The 18,912-nt window shown below is 42.4% G+C and overlaps 2 protein-coding genes and 1 pseudogene across 3 annotated transcripts; 1 reads left to right on the top strand and 2 right to left on the bottom strand.

Annotated features, from left to right (window-relative positions):
* Nucleotides 1-5,212: 5,212 nt before the first annotated feature.
* Nucleotides 5,213-18,883, bottom strand: slc22a7a (solute carrier family 22 member 7a; the record flags this gene model as incomplete). Its single annotated transcript, XM_084006277.1, has 10 exons — nucleotides 5,213-5,708; nucleotides 6,338-6,544; nucleotides 7,872-7,980; nucleotides 8,159-8,373; nucleotides 8,460-8,593; nucleotides 8,669-8,762; nucleotides 8,866-9,034; nucleotides 9,924-10,075; nucleotides 10,422-10,525; nucleotides 18,524-18,883. 10 exons carry the CDS (start codon nucleotides 18,881-18,883, stop codon nucleotides 5,633-5,635), a joined length of 1,620 nt encoding a protein of 539 aa, XP_083862403.1. The 3' UTR covers nucleotides 5,213-5,632.
* Nucleotides 11,870-15,280, top strand: LOC311011354 (E3 ubiquitin-protein ligase TRIM21-like). The gene is made up of 2 exons (XM_084006261.1): nucleotides 11,870-12,223; nucleotides 12,942-15,280. Exon 2 carries the CDS (start codon nucleotides 12,952-12,954, stop codon nucleotides 14,593-14,595), a length of 1,644 nt encoding a protein of 547 aa, XP_083862387.1. The 5' UTR covers nucleotides 11,870-12,223; nucleotides 12,942-12,951; the 3' UTR covers nucleotides 14,596-15,280.
* LOC311010831 (mitochondrial import receptor subunit TOM20 homolog pseudogene) lies at nucleotides 16,324-17,368 on the bottom strand (annotated as a pseudogene). Its single transcript has 3 exons — nucleotides 17,275-17,368; nucleotides 17,013-17,155; nucleotides 16,324-16,888 (listed from the first exon to the last, which is right to left on the bottom strand). The product of its transcript is annotated as a mitochondrial import receptor subunit TOM20 homolog pseudogene (transcript).
* Nucleotides 18,884-18,912: the final 29 nt, after the last annotated feature.

The raw sequence follows: 18,912 nt of genomic DNA, 5'->3' as shown, positions 1-18,912 counted from the left end.
GAGATTGAATCTTTCAATCTTGACACGGGTCATAGAGCTTCAATGAAGAATTGGAACACGATGACGCACAAATGGGCATTGAGCAAAATCTCCCAATCTAAGAGAATTATTTAGTAGGAGATTTCGGATAAGAGTACAGAAAGGTTCTTGCAGTGGACCCATGTGTGGGATCTCATCAGACACTATGAAGGAACCATAGACTGTACCAGAAGAAGTGGACGTAGTCATGGTGACGTCAACCGTTAGTTTGTAGACTTCGAAGCCTCGAGTTCAGCATTCAAACCGTTTGACTTGCGTTGGGATCCACAGCTTATTTCGCCAAATAAATGTGCTGAATTCCTTTCATAGTCTTTTATTCAACATTTATACCTGCAGTACACTTTTGAGTCACACGGCGGAGCCTGAAAGTTTGTATTACTGTGATAATCGTAGCCTACTCATAATGTTGGAAAGGTTCGCAGGTTGACCCATCAAGGTCCGGGTCTTGCCTATAGACCAGCACCAAGAGGGAGCCATGAAGACCTGCCAAGTCCTCTGGGATATGAGCTTCCATCCTGCTAGGTGCCAAGCAAGCACTAGCTGCACTACTTTTTGCAACCGGAGTTGTCGCCCCCTGATGGCTGTTTGTAAGAATGCAAGTTTGAGGCACTTCCGCTTTGGCTTCACTTTTCAGAACCGGAGGTTACTGTGAAGCAGAAGTAATATCCTAAAACATAAACTAAATTATACTATTAATAAATAATAAAACATTTTCAAATGCATTATATATATTATGATTGTTTATGATCTGTTATGGATGATTCAAGGGACAAAATATATGAATTAACGGTTGTGTTTTTGTCGGTGGGAAGTCGTCAGGTGCTGCCTCTGAAAAAACAACCGACGTCAGACATTTGAAGGTGGGAAGTTCGGCGGCTGCCTGATAAGAAAAACACACGACGTCAAGGCTACGCTCACACGCCGAAGCCTTTTCACAAGAAAGCAGTTAATGAATGCCCAAAGTCAAAGCCGCCAAGCTCCGCTGACCAACCGAAGGGCACTCATATTCATATATGATATATATATTAATATTACTCACTAATGTTAAAGTTGTTTTGCTCTCAGAAAACTGCAACAGAGATAAAATAACATTTATATGTTGCCTATACATTCAAGGCAGCAGTATATGTATCCAAATAAGCTCATATTTATTCATTTTTAATTAAAGTATTAATTAAGATAACACCTGATTTATATTTATTACATTTTGTGTAGTATAAAAAATAATCGTCTTAATCGTCAATGAACTGGGGAAGTTCCATGGTGAATCTATCTATAATATAGAATAACTAATCTGTTAGTTACAATGTTTTACCCTATTCACCCCTTTAGGGAACCACCACAGCATCTGAATACATATTTGAAAATAAAAAGTTGTGTGCTCAGAATTAAACGTTTTATTTTTGATAAATCCTGGTAAAAGGATGCTAAATATACAGGAAGGAACCATTTTGAAATCGTGGGAGACTCCAACTCTGATCCCCCAGTCTTGTTGAGTGTGTGTGTGTGTGTGTGTGTGTGTGTGTGTGTGTGTGTGTGTGTGTGTGTGTGTGTGTGTGTGTGTGTGTGTGTGTGTGTGTGTGTGTGTGTGTGTGTGTGTGTGTGTGTCGGGGTCAGCGTGGTGCTACAGTAGCTGACTCTCACAGCTCTCCTCAGCGTGGCAGCCTGCACGTGTTCATCACTGAGGTAAGACGTACTTTTATTTTGGAAATATGGTTAATAATGTGTGTTTTTGTTAAGTGTTTCTGATTTGACGAGGTTCAGTTCGCGGAGTTTGCGTTTGAACGCAGCACCACGTGTTCACAAATCTGGTTGTTTTCACCTTGAAATGTTTTCAAGGTGTTAAATCACTTCTTTTATATGTATATATACTTTAAACTCGATGTTCGTTAACTTAACATCGAGCATATTTTGGCGTTTTTGGGGCAACTTAAAGGGGCACCATTAGTTATTTGAAGTCTCCCTCTCTAACATAATTACACCAGAGTGGATTTTCTGTGATAGACTGTAAAAATAATACAACTTCACACGTGTTATTGTAATGAAGTACAGACGTGGTGTGTTGACTACAAACTGAGACAAATAATTCCTGTTTGTCCTGTTTTATATGTTTTCTTCGCTTAATACCTAGAAGCAATATTAAACCGATTATGAAATCATTCTTTTAGTTACAGACTAGTACAGACACGTCATTTTCGCGAGGCGGCGACACGCAGAGACACATCTGCCGGCCCGGGGGGAACAAGGTTCCGCGGCGCTTTTGAAGACGTCAACGGGCGCTTTTTAACTCTCCGATGCCGCGCGGGCTTTTGGAGTGCACCTCGGCAGAACCAAATCACATTGTCTTTATTTTACTGTCTTTCGGCGGCGGGACAATGGAGCGTCCGAGGGGGGTCCGTGTTCAGTGTCCTTCAGCGTCCGCTGTCCGCCGCTCACACACCCCCCGGCTCTAATTGATGCTTTGTCCGTCCACGTCTCGCCTCGTTAGAGCCTTCGGAGCCTGCAGGCCGGAACAAATCCGACATGTCATCTGTGCCCAGGTCCACTCAACAACACACAGCACATTCTCACTCCCGGCCCGCCGGGGAGCTGCTGGCCACTTCAGGTTTTCGGGAGAACTTGTACATTTCCGAGCTACACTCTATGATCGCGTTTCAGCTACAGACCCTTTCTGAAAACATAGTATTCATAGTATATTATGAGTATTATTATTCTTTTAAAACACATCTGTGTTAAAGCTTAAATCAGAAGTACGCCTCTTCGGATTTAGTAGCATCTTGCGGCGTGCTTGTAGATGTCAACCAACTGAATACCCTTCGACTCAGTGGATTTTGAGTTGTGAAGTCAACATTTCGAATTTGATACATTGAACTTACTGCACAGACACCGTTAAGGACTAGCCGGTGACCAAAGTGGAGCATTTAGCAGCTAAAGAGTCGTATTCCCCTCAGGAGCTGGTGGAGACCAAAGAGGGAGCTAAAAAGAGAGAGAGAAAGTCGCAAAAACATGGAGGATGATGGAAGGTCCTATTGGTCACAGTGTTTGCCTAAAGGTTTGAGCAGGTCATCTCTCGCTGTGGTGGGAACTACGACAGCAAACAGGAAGCGAGCGCTAACTTTTTTTGAGACGAGAGGTTGGAGAGTCCCGCCCACATTTGTTTTGCTTCCGACACCCATGCCGTAGCAGTGTGATGATCACCTTTTAACCTTTGACCTTCCTCCCCATTTCCATTCCTTCAGTTCACCGGAGTACAGCGCCATCCGCAGGCCGAGGAGTGGATCCACGCCAGTCTCCATGGTAACACCAGTGCGTGTGTGTGTGTGTGTGTGTGTGTGTGTGTGTGTTTCCGGCTCCCCAGGTCGACTTTTTAATCTCTGCAGGCAACTGTGATGTCACACGTTCCCTCACAATCACCCGCAGAGATGATCCAGTCGCTCTGATCGATGACCGTTTCTGATCGATGACCGTTTCTGATCGATGACCGTTTCTGATCGATGACCGTTTCTGATCGATGATTGCTGTGAGAGTTAACGCATTAACGAAAACCATCTTGAGGTACTTGAACTTTACATTTCTCTCAGAGTGATTGTACTTTTCCCTGCACTCCATTCAAGGGTCTCTGTGTACACTCTGTGAATTTCACTGAGCTGTATTCACTGTGAAAAGCAAGACACACATCAGCTGGTTTACTACAGCGATTTGAACCCAAAATAAATATTTTTATTGTGATTTAATTGCAATAAACGTATAAAAAACAGATGCCGAAATAACGACATAATGACGGCGATTTGTAAAAAGTCTGAAGTTGTGGTTTTTTTAGATCTGACAAGCAAATCCTTTTAAATTGCTTGTTTTCTAAACGGAGCCCGGATTGATCGTAGCTAGGATATGCTCACACTATAGCTGCTCCGTAAACACTTAAAATAACGTCATCTAGACATAAATACAGCAGAGACCTTGTTGTTTGGACCACAGGCAGTCTCTGGTTTCTCCACATAGTCCGGTCTGGTCTCTGGACTAATGTGAGGGTCTATCATAGACCTCAGGGGGACCACATACAGTCTCTGGTTCCTCCAGTCTGGTCTGGTCTCTGGACTAATGTGAGCTACTATCTAGACCTCTGGGGGACCACAGACAGTCTCTGGTTCCTCCACATAGTCTGGTCTGGTCTCTGGACTCATGTGAGGGTCTATCGTAGACCTATCCTAGTCGTCAGTGTGTCTTTGTAGTCATTTTATGCTTCTTCCTTGTTATTTTGAGTCTCGTACATTTTCTACCGACCTAATCTTTATTGTTTATGATGATTGGGGGTAAAGTCACAACTTTATTCTCATCACTTGTGATCAGCTGATGAAATCAATACTAAAAGGTAAATAAAAGCGATCTCCCGAGGACTGGAAACAGCTGTGATCCAGTTTAATCTCAGCTGGCAACTGTGAGCTTTGAGGGTCTCACGGAGCCGGCAGAGGTTCACCTGAACGCAGCATCACCTCATCCAATCAGAGGACCTCAAGAGACCGGCGTGGATAGAATATGAGAAATTTGAAACAGCGTCTAACTAAAACATCATCGGTCGTAAGTATAAAGTGAGTAAACAGCCTCTGAAAGTCGAAATGTTGAGTGTACATTTTTTTTTAATTCCTTTTTGGCCTTTCTCTCAGTTGTTATATTTCTAAACACATTAAATCACCTTTTCTTTGTACTATATTTAATCATTTTCTTTACATGACTGTTTTTGCCTTTATTTAGTTCACTTTTCTAAGACAGAAATAGAACAACTCTGGGAAACATTCCCCATTCAATGCTTCTGTGTGAACGTGGCAGGCTTGAGTCATCATGTGTGTTTCCTCAGGTGAGTATAATGAGTCCACCTGCGACGGTCCAGGCTTCCCGACGTTGATGGTACTGCATCAGGAACTGATTGCAGAGCGTTGAGAGGCCGTCAGTTCCTGATGCATTGCCTTCAGCGTTGAAAGACGCTCCGCTTGAAGGACCTCGAGGCTTCATCACCGACGAGCCAATTAGAGGCAGACATGCATTTTAAATTCATATATCCAAGTGTATTGTTGTATTGATGAACTTTATATAGCATGTGAGTAAAAAAAACGTAATATTCCTGCAGCTGGGGTGCCAAAATACTACTTTGATTTGACATATCTTGCTTATTTCTGTTAAAACAATTCAATGACCTTTAATTACGGTTGACACTGCTGTAATACAAACAATCAGGCTTAAAATCATAGAACAGTCATTAGTTGGTTTTCTCATATAATTTTGGATACATTTATGCAATTGTTTTCTGTAATAAAAATATTATACCACCCATAAACGTTGGCTTTACCTTTTAAAAGCTTTAACATTTTTAAAATGGTAATGTAATGTTTTCTCACAGTCACATATTTTTTCATGTAATCGTACATTAGGCATGTAAATGTATTTATTTTGGTATTTTTTCATGTATTTAAAATAACAGGAATAATCTGAAAAATAAAAAATCAATACTCTACTTTTCTTTCTTTTCTTTTCTTTTCACAGCGTATCATCTGTAATAAGTCCTAAAAGTAATTTGCATATTTTGGTTGTTCGCTGCTGGTCAGTCCTGTGATGCCGTTGTCTCTTCACAGTTTGTTTCCTTCTTCGCATCTCCGTTTGCATCACTCTGCCTGTGTCTAAACAGAAAGTCAGAAAGGTATTTATTTGATACCCTTCTCTTTCTTGACTTCTCTTGAAAGAGTAATCTTAATACAAAGTCAATATATGGAGTTGAAATAAAACAACATATTAACAAAAATGTTAACCCATAACAACCCAGATCCATTGTTCCTTAAAAGAAAAATACATTTTCTTAACAATTAAATTAATGTTATCTTTACAGTTTGTTAAATGCTCTTTGAATCCATCAAAAGCTATATTTTTTTCAAAATACTCAAATATGAATTAATTGAGCAGCTCGTTATTTCTAGTTTCTGTCAGCCATATTTTCCTAACTTGCTTTATATAAATTTATTCAAGAAATGTGGTAAGAACAGTAACTAGTAACTAAAAACAAGCTGAAATCAGCGAGTTCTGTCAAGTGCACGTTTTAAGGACTTCATGAGTTAAAGTTAAAGGACGAAGCTGTAGAAGGACCTTCTAACCAATGGAAGCTGTAGAAGGACCTTCTAACCAATGGAAGCTGTAGTATCGTTTAGAGATGCACCGATACAGATATCGATACAGGTCCGATACGACACAAACGGCTGGATCAGGTGATCCAGACACGGAGACGAGGCAGTGCACATTAAAACAGCCCATATACCTTCCTTCCTCCACGTCAAAGATGTTCTCGGGCAGACGGACGTTGAGCGTCTCTGGGAGCATGAAGACCACGCCGCCGCTGATGACACCCGTCGCCGCGAAGATCAGTGGCGGCAGAAACAGCCAGACGTCCTCCAGTAGCATGACGAGCGGCGCCAGGGAGCTCCCGATCCGGCAGAGGCACGAGGTGTAGCCTAAACCGCACTGCCTGGCGGACGACACAAGCACCAGCTTCGGTGTTTAATGCTGCAAGTCTCGTTAACGTTAATATGCGACTTTTTCTCTGAAATTTAAACCCTAACTTTATAATCTGGTAAATTTGCAACTTTTTTCTCTGAAATTTGTGACTTTATAATATAGTAATTTTGCGACTTTGTAATTTTCAGTAAATTTGCAATTTTTTTCAGTAAATTTGCAATTTTTTTCAGTAAATTTGCAATTTTTTCTTGTAAATTTGCATCTTTTTTCTTGTAAATTTGCGACTTTATAATCTAGTAATTTTGCAATTTTATAATCTTGTAAATTTGCGATTTTATAATCTCGTAATTTTGCGACTTTATAATCTCGTAAATTTGCGACTTTATAATATAGTTATTTTGCAACTTTAGAATCTTTTTTCTTGTAAATTTGCGACTTCATAATAAAGTAATGTTGTGACTTTTTTCTCGTAAATTTGCAACTTTATAATCTCATAAATTTGCAACTTAGTTTCTCGTAAATTTACGACTTTATATTATAGTAATTTTTTCGACATTATAATCTCGTAAATTGGCACCTTTTTTTTAGAATATTGCCCCCTCTCGGCTATTTTATTTCTTTAAATCTGTGATGCGATAAACAATTAGTTTCTTGGCAGAAATGTGAGGTAAAGTGATTCCAGTGTGTTTTTGCTGCCATTTTAAGAGTTTTAAGCACACTTTGCTGTTGCATGCTTCGATGACATACTGTAGTTGCACATCAGCCACCACGGTGCACCCCAGTGCATCAGGCTATACACTGCCACCCACTGGCCAGCCGCTGTAAGTGCAACACCAATTCCTTAAAAACCAAGATGGCCATATGATTGCAAACACTGAGCAGCTGGGGAATACGCTTCTATCAGGAGAGCCCAACAGGTAAACAACGTTTGTTAACATCAAGCAACAACGAAAGGACTAGATTGCAATACTATCACTGATACAAGGGACCCTTTACTTTTGATATTAAAATTAAAAAAAATTCTGCTGATACCAACGAATTTTGTTAATGAAGAACTTGTTAATGAATTCTGATGAATTTAAGTTTTACTTAAATTTTGAATGCAGTACTTTGACCTGCAGGATTATTTTTCACATCAAATCTTTCACATTTAAATCTTGATAAATACATATTCAGTATGTTTTTAGTTTAGTATATCCTTAGAATATCATATAAATGAGCAGCCTGAACATTTGTCTGTCTCACAGCTCTTCATCATCATAATGTTCTGTAAGTTAAAGCAGCATGAGTCAGGGGTTCTCGAGGCGGACCCTCGTGGTTCAGGGTTCGGGTTTTACCTGAGGATGGTCGGGTAGAGCTCAGCCGAGTAAAGGAAGGCTGTGGTGAACGCCGCCTCCGAGAAACCCTTCGCCACCACAGCGATGCACGTACGAAGCACAGAGTACTCTGAGAGAAACCGATTATTATTCGATTATATGGTGAGGGTCCAGACATGTCCAATTATCTTTTCATTTAAGATTAGATTAGATTTATACACGTGCTACTTTTGCACTAATGTTGCTAATGTTGAGCGGTGGTGTTATAACGTTAGCGAGCTCATTGATTTATCAGGAAGTGATGTCACCTAAAGGTATGGCTGTGTTTATTCCAATCAGTGTTCCCGTTGTGATCAGAAACCCCGCCTGGCCGTTCCGCCGGCCGTTCCAGTCCAGAACGAAGAAGGTCAGGATTTTGGCCGGAACTTCAATGGCACCGTAGATGAACTGCGTGAGGTAGATACCGACGCCGAAACCTGAGATCCTGAAGCTGATCCCGTAGTACAGGAAGGCTACGGCAAACCTGAAGGTACACGCTCATTATGGAAACACACACACAGCTACTAGACGACATGTTCTAAGGTCAGAGGTCAGGGGAGGATTCGGTACCAGAACACTCCGGAGCAGAAGGTGATCCTTCTCAGCTGGGGGGTTTTGACCAGATCCAGGTAGGAGTGGTTCTTCTCAGCCACCTCCGTCACCTTCCCCAGAGCCTCAAACAAGCGCATGGTAGTTCTTCTTTCCTGTTTTATAAATCAGTTCGTTCACGTCAAGTTAGTAAGCTGTACCTCGCTCTCCAGTCCGGATGAGTATTCCACCTTCTGGTTCCTCTCAGCGCACTGGACCAGATACCTCCTGGCCTCCTCTACTCTGCCGTTGGCCAGCAGCCAGCGGGCCGACTCAGGCAGCCACCTGAACCAACGACGGAGGAAAACTGGCTTTAAAAAAAAGGCAGCAGACACACAAAGGTGTTCACTGTCAAGTAGAAACCCCCCTCCCGACATCCAAACCTCACCACCAGGAGACGAGGGCGGCAACACAGGGTGCTGTCACCGCCAGCATCAGGTGTCTCCAGTCTCGTATGAAGTAGGCCAGAACGGCCAGGAGCATTTTCCCCACGCTCCACGACAAAGTCAAGACGGTACCGGTCAAGGTCCGGTGCTTCACGTCCGTCCACTCGAGGCCTGAGTGAGCGACGAGAGAAAACAGAGTTGATTTGCAATACGAAGAAAGAGCCACGTTTCCCTTCTCCACTTGAATTGACAGACTTCTTGTGTGGTGGATACTGAGGAGCAAATGTGCAGGAAAAGAGTCAGGAAGACAACTGATGTTTAAGAACTTACGTTGTCTCTGTTTAGTCTATCCTACCCCATGCACCTTCTTATTTTGCCCACCAGGTGTCACTGTTTCCCCCTTTTGTTGGTTTTGAGAGTTGCTGTTCCACTTTAGATAAAAATATCTAATAATAGCTCTAATAGCTATTATTAGCTCCTACAGTACATTTAAATGAATGTATTTTAAAAAGAAAAGGATGAAATTCTGACAATGCTGTTTTACATTGCCGAGCATTATGTGCAGAAAAGGAAATTATTATAATAATAAATGTATGAATTTTGCGACTTTATGATTTCATAAATTTGCAACTTTTTTTCGTAAATTTGAAACTATTTTCTCGTAAATTTGCAACTATAATATAGTAAATTTGCAACTTTATAATCTTGTAAATTTGCAACTTTTTTCTCGTAAATTTGCAACTATAATATAGTAATTATGCGACTTTATAATCTCGTAAAGTAGCAACTTTTTTCTCGTAAATTTGCAACCTTTTTCTTGTAAATTTGCAACTAAAATATAGTAAATTTGCAACTTTATAATCTTGTAAATTTGCAACTTTTTTCTTGTAGATTTGCGACTATAATATAGTAATTTTGCGACTTTATAATCTTGTGAATTTGTAACTTTTTTCTTGTAAATTTGCAACTTTTTCTTGTAAATTTGCGACTTTATAATCTTGAAAAAAGGAAATTATTACATGTATTTTTTTCAATATATTTAGACTTTTGGATTAAGGACAGATCATTACAGAGATGGACAGCCCGCTGAGCGCCGCGCCGCAGAGCGCCCTATACACCGCGAACATGGCGTAGGAGTTGGAGAAGGCCGAGGCGACTCCAAACGTGGTGGAGGTGATGAGAGCCAGCAGAAGCATTGATTTACGCCCAAACCTGCAACACACACACACACACACACACACACACACACACATACTCAAGATTAAAGTTGTACATATACTTACAGTAGTAAGTACAAAACCATAACGTTTTTGAAAGAAATTGAGTGATCATGTATCAAGACATTGGATTAGACAAATTATGGCTCCTTGTTTAATTTGCCCAAAATCATATACTATATAGATCCATGTGGAGTCTACAGTTACCACCAAACACACACACACACTTTTTGTACACTGCGGTGCTGATTCTGCACAAACAGGTGCTGATATTGAATCGTTGTTGAAGCCTCACATCTCTTCTGTGAGGGTTGAAGACGTAACGAACCCGAAGAACTCACTTGTCAGATAGTTGTCCGAACAGGATGGCTCCGAACATGACGCCGACGAAGAAATACGTAGCCAGAGCTTGATTCAGCTGTTTGTTTTCACACACCAGATCCCACTGCAGAGACACAGACATGTTAAAACCTGTCTCACACCTCCAGTGGACATTAGTGGAACTGCAGTTTAGAGGTGCATAACACACGATTGGAATATACTGTAGACTGTATAAGAGGAAGTGGACGTAGTCATGGTGACCTGTTGGTTTGTGGACCTGTCAATCAGCAGGTAGCCCCGCCCCCTAAAGCATCCCCTGCTTTCTGGTCTGGTGGACTCTAAATGGACCTGTGAATCAGCAGGTAGCCCCGCCCCCTAAAGCATCCCCTGCTTTCTGGTCTGGTGGACTCTAAATGGACCATAATGTACTAAATGAACATCATGCTGGATTGAAGAAGACTTGCAACTAGAGATTGAGTTTGAGTTGATTGACGTTCGATTAGTGGTTAATAATGAACTCTTCTGAAAGAAAGCGTTAAATTCCTGAGTTTATTACACACAGCGTTTTTGGTCACAGTCATAGCATCAAATAAATCTTTGTGCTAAAACATCAGGCTGTAACAACCAGTGTTGGGCAAGTTACTTCAAAAGCGTAATGCATTATTTATTACTTGTTACTGTCATTTCAAAGTAATTAGTTACATTACAATATTACTGTCTTTGAATTGTAAGGCATTACACTACTTTTACATTACTTTTGCATTACTTTTCTCCAAAATAAAAGGAAATATGGATTCTGTGTTCTCAATAGATCTTCTTGTGTTAAATAAAGCTCGTTACACAGCAGGATGTGATGTGGTTTGGCATAATGACTGAGCTAGGCTTAAGGCTGACAAAAGTACAATATAATGTATAATATAAGACATTATAGAAATACTGTAACTTTAGGTATTCATATTGAAATCAATAGAGCTAGAGCCTACTGTAGATTGTAAAAAAAAAAAGTCATGACAAGATACACAACCCTTTTTACATTTCTATCCATGGACGTCGGAACTATTTTCTGAGAGGGGGGGCGGGATTTCTGTTGGGAGGGTCGGGGGAGAGACCACAATGATTAACGAACTAGACTGGATAAACGGTCCGCGTACGTTGCGGCCATCCGACTTTCGTTTTGTAGTCGACAGTAAAACGGACAACGAGTCGTTTCCCGTTTTTCGCTTCAAAATAAAAGAACGAAACACGGAAAATGACTCGCATCCCGTTATTCGTTTTAAAAACGGAAAAGTTAAAGTTAACTGATATTAGATATTTTGTTCATGAAGGGGATTCGGGGATGAAATAACAGGGCCGTTTTTCATTCCAGATTTGCCGTCCGTCTTTTTTAATGACCCGGAAGGCGCTGTGTTATGCTGCGAAATGACCTGAAAGCCTACCTGAGACATTTAGAGGGACATTTAGAGGGAGCTCTAAAACACTGTTCACTGTCAGCGGTTGACTTAATGACAGCTGACACGTCTCTGTCTCTCTGTATTCAGCGTGCAGAGAGGTGAAAACCAGGTTTACACCAAACAGCTGTTTCCTGTGACCTCTTACGTCCTCGGCAGGCTTTGGGATGTTTACGGTGGAAACAACTGGAACAACTGGGAGGAGGAAACAACCTCACCAGCAGAGCTGCAGGAAGAGGCGGAGCGACGTCACACTCCAGAAACGAAAGGAAAGTTGGTCAGAGCGGCAGCAACGCAGCAGTCGAGACTAACCTCCGTTTGTTTCTCAGAAAACAAGATTCAAAGTGACGTCATCACGTCTTTCTTAAACACGGGTGAGTACAGCTGCTAATATTGACTCTTCCAACAACCAGCATGAACACAAACTAAAGCTCGACTCGGCAGGAAGTTCTGGTCGAGTCAGCCGACACACACAAATCGGGAGCGGCCGTGAAGTGATAAAACTTCCGGTTTCAAAATAAAGGCTAGCGTGAAATATAAAAGCTTTTTTTTTATATATATATAAGATTGTATTCACAATAAGTATAAATCATATTGTGAATGTCTCTTATAAATTAACGTAATGCTCATTTGTAATAATGTTTAATCATTTTCAGTTTCGGGGCAGACAGAGATGTCCTGCACACAAATCTATCAGTCCTTTTCTGGAATTATTGAAATCATTATTTTGATATCATCCCAAAGAAATCTCATAAATCTACATATTATTCTGTATACATGTAGGAGTTAAACTAAATACAAATCAATACTGCTTCCTCTACTTTTAAAGGTTTTTACACCAGAGGACCAGTGGGAGGCTTTTATTGTGAAGCAGCTAGAGGAAATGTTTGTCAGTAAGCAGAGCTTTGATAGCAGGGCTATTCTCCAATTAAACTTCTACACAAAATGATGTGTCATCGCTTTGTTTCTCAGCAAGTCAAGACACAGTATCACAGGACAGAAGAACAGTCATCACACGTGTTTCTTAATAATATATGATAAACAACTAAAGTGGTATTTTAAATGAACCGTTTTTCTTTTCTTTCACACTAGGTGTGTAGATATGGCTGCTGCAAACTATCCACATTCTGAAGATCAGTTTCTGTGCTCCATCTGTCTGGATGTGTTCACTGATCCAGTCAGCACAACATGTGGACACAACTTCTGCAAAACCTGCATCGATACACACTGGAATACTAACGACCTGTACCTGTGTCCCATGTGTAAGAAGGGTTTTAACCCGAGACCTGAGCTGCACGTCAACACTTTGTTCTCTGAGATGGTTGCTCAGTTCAGACAGTCAGCTCCACAGAAAGCCAGCAGCAGCAGATCAGAGCAGCAGGAGGCCAAACCTGGAGAAGTTCCCTGTGACGTCTGCACTGGATCCAGACTGAAGGCCCTGAAGTCCTGCCTGGTGTGTCTGGTCTCCTACTGTGAGACTCACCTGGAGCCTCATCTGACCACGTCAGGCCTGAAAAGACACCAGCTGATCGACCCTGTGGAGAACCTGGAAGGCAGGATGTGTAGGAAGCACGATAAACCTCTGGAGCTATTCTGTAAGACCGACCAGACATGTGTCTGCATGCTCTGCAGCGTTTTAGACCACAAGACACACGAGTTTGTTCCTCTGAAAGAAGAATATGAAGACAAGAAGGCAGAGCTGGGGAAGACAGAGGCTGAAGCTCAGCAGATGATCCAGAAGAGACGACTGAAGATTCAGGAGATCAAACGCTCAGTCGACCTCAGTGAGCAAGATGCAGACAGAGTGATAGCAGAAGGTGTTCAGGTCTTCACTGGTCTGATGGAGTCTGTTCAGAGAGTCCAGAATGAGTTCATCAAAACTATAGAAGAGAAGCAGAGAACGACACAGAAACAGGCTGAAGGCTTCATCAAAGAGCTGGAACAGGAAATCTCTGAGCTGAAGAAGAGAAGCACTGAGGTGGAGAAGCTCTCACTCTCTGAAGACCTCGTCCTCCTCCTCCAAAGCTTCCCGTCCCTGAAAGCTGCTCCACCCACCAAGGACTGGACAGAGGTCAGAGTTCATCCACCATCATATGAGAGGACTGTGGTGAAAGCTGTGGCCCAGCTGGAGGAGACGCTCAGTACAGAGATGAAGAAGCTGGTTGCCGAGTCTGAGCTGAAGAGGGTCCAGGTCTATGCAGTAGATGTGACTCTTGATCCTGATACAGCACATCCTCAACTCAACCTGTCTGATGATGGAAAAGAAGTTAGTGATGATGGTGTTTGGAAGAATCTCCCCGACAACCCAAAGAGATTTTCTGATTGTATTTGTGTCTTAGCAAAGCAGAGTTTCTCTTCAGGCAGATTCTACTTTGAGGTTCAAGTTAAAGGAAAGACTGAATGGGATCTTGGAGTGGCCAGAGAGTCCATCAACAGGAAGGGGAGAATCCTGCCGAGCCCTCAGGAAGGTTATTGGACGATATGTTTGGAAAATGGAAATGAGTACAAAGCTTGTGCTGTCCCTCCGGTCCGTCTCTCTCTGAAGTCTCAGCCTCAGAAGGTGGGGGTGTTTGTGGATTATGAGGAGGGTCTGGTCTCCTTCTATGACGTAGATGCTGCAGCTCTTATCTACTCCTTTACTGGCTGCTCCTTCACTGACAAACTCCTCCCATTCTTCAGTCCTTGTCAAAATGATTCTGGTAAAAACTCTGCACCTCTGATCATCTGCCCTGTCAGAATAAACTAATCATTTATCTTATTTAATTTATAGAAATTAATCATTGAAAGGAACAAATATACAGTCTCATTTGATAGTGTGGTATTAGTACTTTTACTTGAGTAAAGGATCTGAATACTTCCTCCACGTCTGTGGGAGCGTATGTGACGCAATTCATCCAACAATTTTGCTGTTATTTTATTGTAATAAACATAAAAAAAGATGCAGAAATAACGACATGATGATGACAATATGTAAAAACCCCAAAGTCATGTTTTTTTTTAGGTCTGACTGCAAGACGACAAGCAAATAACTTAAAATGCTTGTTTTCTGAATGGAGTCTGGTTGATGGGAGCTAGGCTACGCTAACATTGTAGCTGCTACGTCAACACTTAAAATAACATCTAGACATAAATACGGCAGAGACCTCGTTGTTTGTACCGTTGACAGTCTCTGGTTTCATCATAGTCTGGTCTCTGGACTCATGTGGACTACTATCTACACCTCTGGGAGACCACAGACCGCTACGATATGTTTAAGTCTCCATTTCTGATTCAGTGACGACAGGAGGAGAATCTCAATGAAACCATTGAGGAGAATCCACTCTGGGGGATGAAGCAATAAGACATGGAAGAAATGTCCAACAGAAACTTTGATGAATGTCGACTGTCGTTATTAATGAATGTAAATAAAGTAAGAATGATTTCAAACTGGCCTTTGTTTGTTGGCTTTTGTTTGTACACCAGATTCATGTGAGACTTCATGCTGTTGTACTTCGTGTCGCAGAGCGCCGTCTCGGTCCGGCTGGTGTTGGAACTGGACGGCACTAATCTGGAGGGCAGGTCCATCCGGGTGAAGAAGAATTATAATAACAATAATAACGAACTTAGTTTGTATAGCACCTTTAAAAATAAGAGTTTACAAAGTGTAAACACATAGTGACCTGTCAATCAGCAGGTAAGCCCCGCCCCCTAAAGCATCCCCTGCTTTCTGGTCTGGTGGACTCTAAATGGACCATAATGTACTAAATGAACATCATGCTGGATTGAAGAAGACTTGAAACTAGAGATTGAGACCATAAACTCATGTTTACAATGTTTACTGAGATAATACATCAAGAGAGAAGTAGGACCATTTTCTCATAGACTTCTATACAACCAGAGAGGAGTCGCCCCCTGGTGGCCAGCAGAGAGAAGTAGGACCATTTTCTCATAGACTTCTATACAACCAGAGAGGAGTCGCCCCCTGGTGGCCAGCAGAGAGAAGTAGGACCATTTTCTCATAGACTTCTATACAACCAGAGAGGAGTCGCCCCCTGGTGGCCAGCAGAGAGAAGTAGGACCATTTTCTCATAGACTTCTATACAACCAGAGAGGAGTCGCCCCCTGGTGGCCAGCAGAGAGAATGCAGGTTTAAGGCATATTCCAGTCCAACAGTTATTTAAGATGAGAAATGAGAAAGAAGAAGTGATGTTTTGGTGTTTACCCGCGGTGGATGAATCTCTCTGGAGGAGAAGATCTTTGGGACGTCTCTTTTGTTTGTCCCCTTTCCTCCGAGATTATAGCAACAACAAAAAATTAAAGAAATTAAGACGTCTAGATTAAGATGAGACGTCTAAGAAACTTTTCAACCCTGAATAACCTGAATGTAAACTCATCTTTTAAACTTCAGCCGGCTCTTTCAACATAAAAGCATCTCCACAACTTTAGTTTGTTCACATTTTTTTTATTTTTTTCCTGAAGAGGGGTCGTCCTCTTTAAAATGAACAGAACATTCCATCACTTAAAAAAAAAAAAAACTGTTTCCAAATCGAGACCAGAAACCGAGAGACGACTGATGACAGAAAGAGAAACAATAAATACTCTGAAGCGTCCGAGCAGAGAGAAGATTCCCGCTCGTGTAACTTTCCACGCCGTGAATCTGGTGCATGACGCTGCCAGGATGTGTGCTACACCAGCCTGGAGGAAGGAGCGGATTCATGTTAACACCCAGTCCACTTAATGAGCACACACACGGTGTAATGATGGGGGGATACGATCCGGAGACTCTTAATACCCCAAAGAACGGCTCATTTAAGTTCAAAAACAGACAAACACTAGTATCGGGGACAAACCAGGGATGGAAAACTAATTCCCTTTAGGACGCCTTGATGGGGGAAGTGTTGGACGTCGGCCGGAGTGATGGAGGCCGAGGCGTTGGCAGGTTGTCGTGGAAGGAGGGGTCCGCGTGAGGAAGAGGAGGGCGAGGAAGAGGACGGGGTTGCTTCCTCCCGGTCCTCTCATTCTATATCGTCCTCGCTCAGACTCTGTGCGCTCACGATACGCTGCAGGACAGAAGCAGAGAACAAACGTTCCACTCATGAACTTTTAAACCGTGGCTTGTTTGTTTGTTTTCTATGAGGAGCAACAGGAGGAGATCCATAGTAAAGGAGGAGGTGTTGGGCCTACCTGGCTGATGCTGGGCAGTTTGGTGAGCAGCATCTGGAAGACGGGCGGAGGCAGAGTCTGCTGCAGCACCTGCAGCAGCTGCTGAGGCTGACCACACACCGCGATGGCGTTGGTCAGGTGGTCCACGCCTTTCTCGTAGTCTCCTGTGGAGCGAAGGGCAAGGCGTGAGGACACGCCCACGGACTACACAAACTACAGGGAGGATCGGACGGGAGAAACAAAGAGTGAATGTGAAGGAGGTGTTGGTGTGAGGAGGTGTTACCCTGAGCCAGCAGCTCCTCCCCCAGCTGGATCTCCTCCAGGAAGAACTTCTGCACCGCCTCGGCGTCCTTCAGGTCTGGGAGCTGCAGGACAAACAAGCGTCAGACGCAGGAAGGAACCGGTGTCTTTGTTTGACCGGGTTCCCACATGAAGGGGAATAAAAACAGGCCGCCTCGGCGTTGAGCGGACAGAAAAACAGACACAGTATTTTAAACCCGTTCATGTGTGAGCTGAAAAACTAAGTAACCATAGCAACCACTCACCAAATTGGGAGACACTCTTAAAAAAGACCCGGTAAAGAAAAATACAGCGTGGGAAATATTATTGCAACTAAAATGTATAACATGATCAAAACAAAACTCCCTCATATTTAATGACGCGGCCCTAAAAAATGATCAAATCCTCCGACTTTCTACGTCTTGAAAATACTTTTTAAATTCCCCCGATATTCCAGAAACGCCCCCGAACCCTGTTTAGAGGTCAGATGTCACAGGAAGTCGTCGTGAAAGGTAATAAGCTCTGATCTGTGAGTCAGTCAAACTGTCGGAATAAAACAGGAAGTGAAGCTGTTCTGCCTCTAAAATAAAAGCCTACATATAAAGTGGTTATTGCTTCCACTAGTGCAGTTTATTAATGCTAATACATGATGACATATGTATCAACGACTAACAACCAATCAAATCAACTGTCAAACACTGGAGACAACGAACATCGATGGATAAAAGCATGACTGGAACGAAACAAACATGAAAATCTGGTTGACCACAGTGATTGAATTTACTTTTATTCAAAAATAAACAATACATTTTGGTATTTAATAGCAGAACAGTAGATACAGTTTATAAAGTGAAGTGAGGCTTACCTGTCGGTAAACTGTTAAATACCCATAAATATGTGAATATTCCTGAATTGGATTTTTATAAGTCAATTGATTACTGGTTGTAAATAAATCTTGTGCTGATGAATATTATGACATATAACCGAAGCATGTTTCTAGACAAGTCATTCCAAAAACCTGTAATAATTACAGAAGCTTTTCTGTGGGTTTTTTGGCATATTAAAGGGGCCAAACATCAACTTTTTGCATGTTGCTTAAAATGCACAGAAAATGTGATTCAGGTGACTGACAATATTTTATTAATGGTTAAAACCCCAAAAAGTGTGCAAATCACATAAAAGTAATATAAATATAAAAATAACTGGGAAAACTGTAATTAGTCTCTGCTGGTCAAGAGCAGGCGTCTCCTTACCTCGGTGGCCGTTGTGGAGCTGAACTGTGATCGGTCGTAGATCCAGCCGCGTGGGCAAGGTATCGTTATGTTTCCTGCGCCGAGGTCGTAGGTCAGCCGGGGGTCGTAGACACTGCAGGAGCTGAGGGAGCCGTCGTCCTGAGTCCCGAGGACCAGCGGTTCAGGGCCCAGCGACGCCCCGCCACCTCCGCCGCCCTCCGGGCTCCCGAGGGCGCAGTGGTGGGGCGGCGTGGCGGAGATGAAGTTGTGCAGGAGAAAGTGCAGGGGGAGGATGGCGCGGGGAAGGCACAGGATGGACAGGAGCAGGAACTGGAACCTGGAGAAGCCGCCGACATGGTCCAGGATCTCCTCGAACCTCATGGTGGTGATGAGTTCACTGTCGATCAGGG

This window comes from Eutrigla gurnardus, assembly GCF_963514095.1.
Source record: "Eutrigla gurnardus genome assembly, chromosome: 3".
Lineage (NCBI taxonomy): Eukaryota > Metazoa > Chordata > Actinopteri > Perciformes > Triglidae > Eutrigla > Eutrigla gurnardus.
The sequence above is the reverse complement of the archived record's forward strand: the minus strand, read 5'-3'. Positions and strand labels throughout refer to the sequence as shown.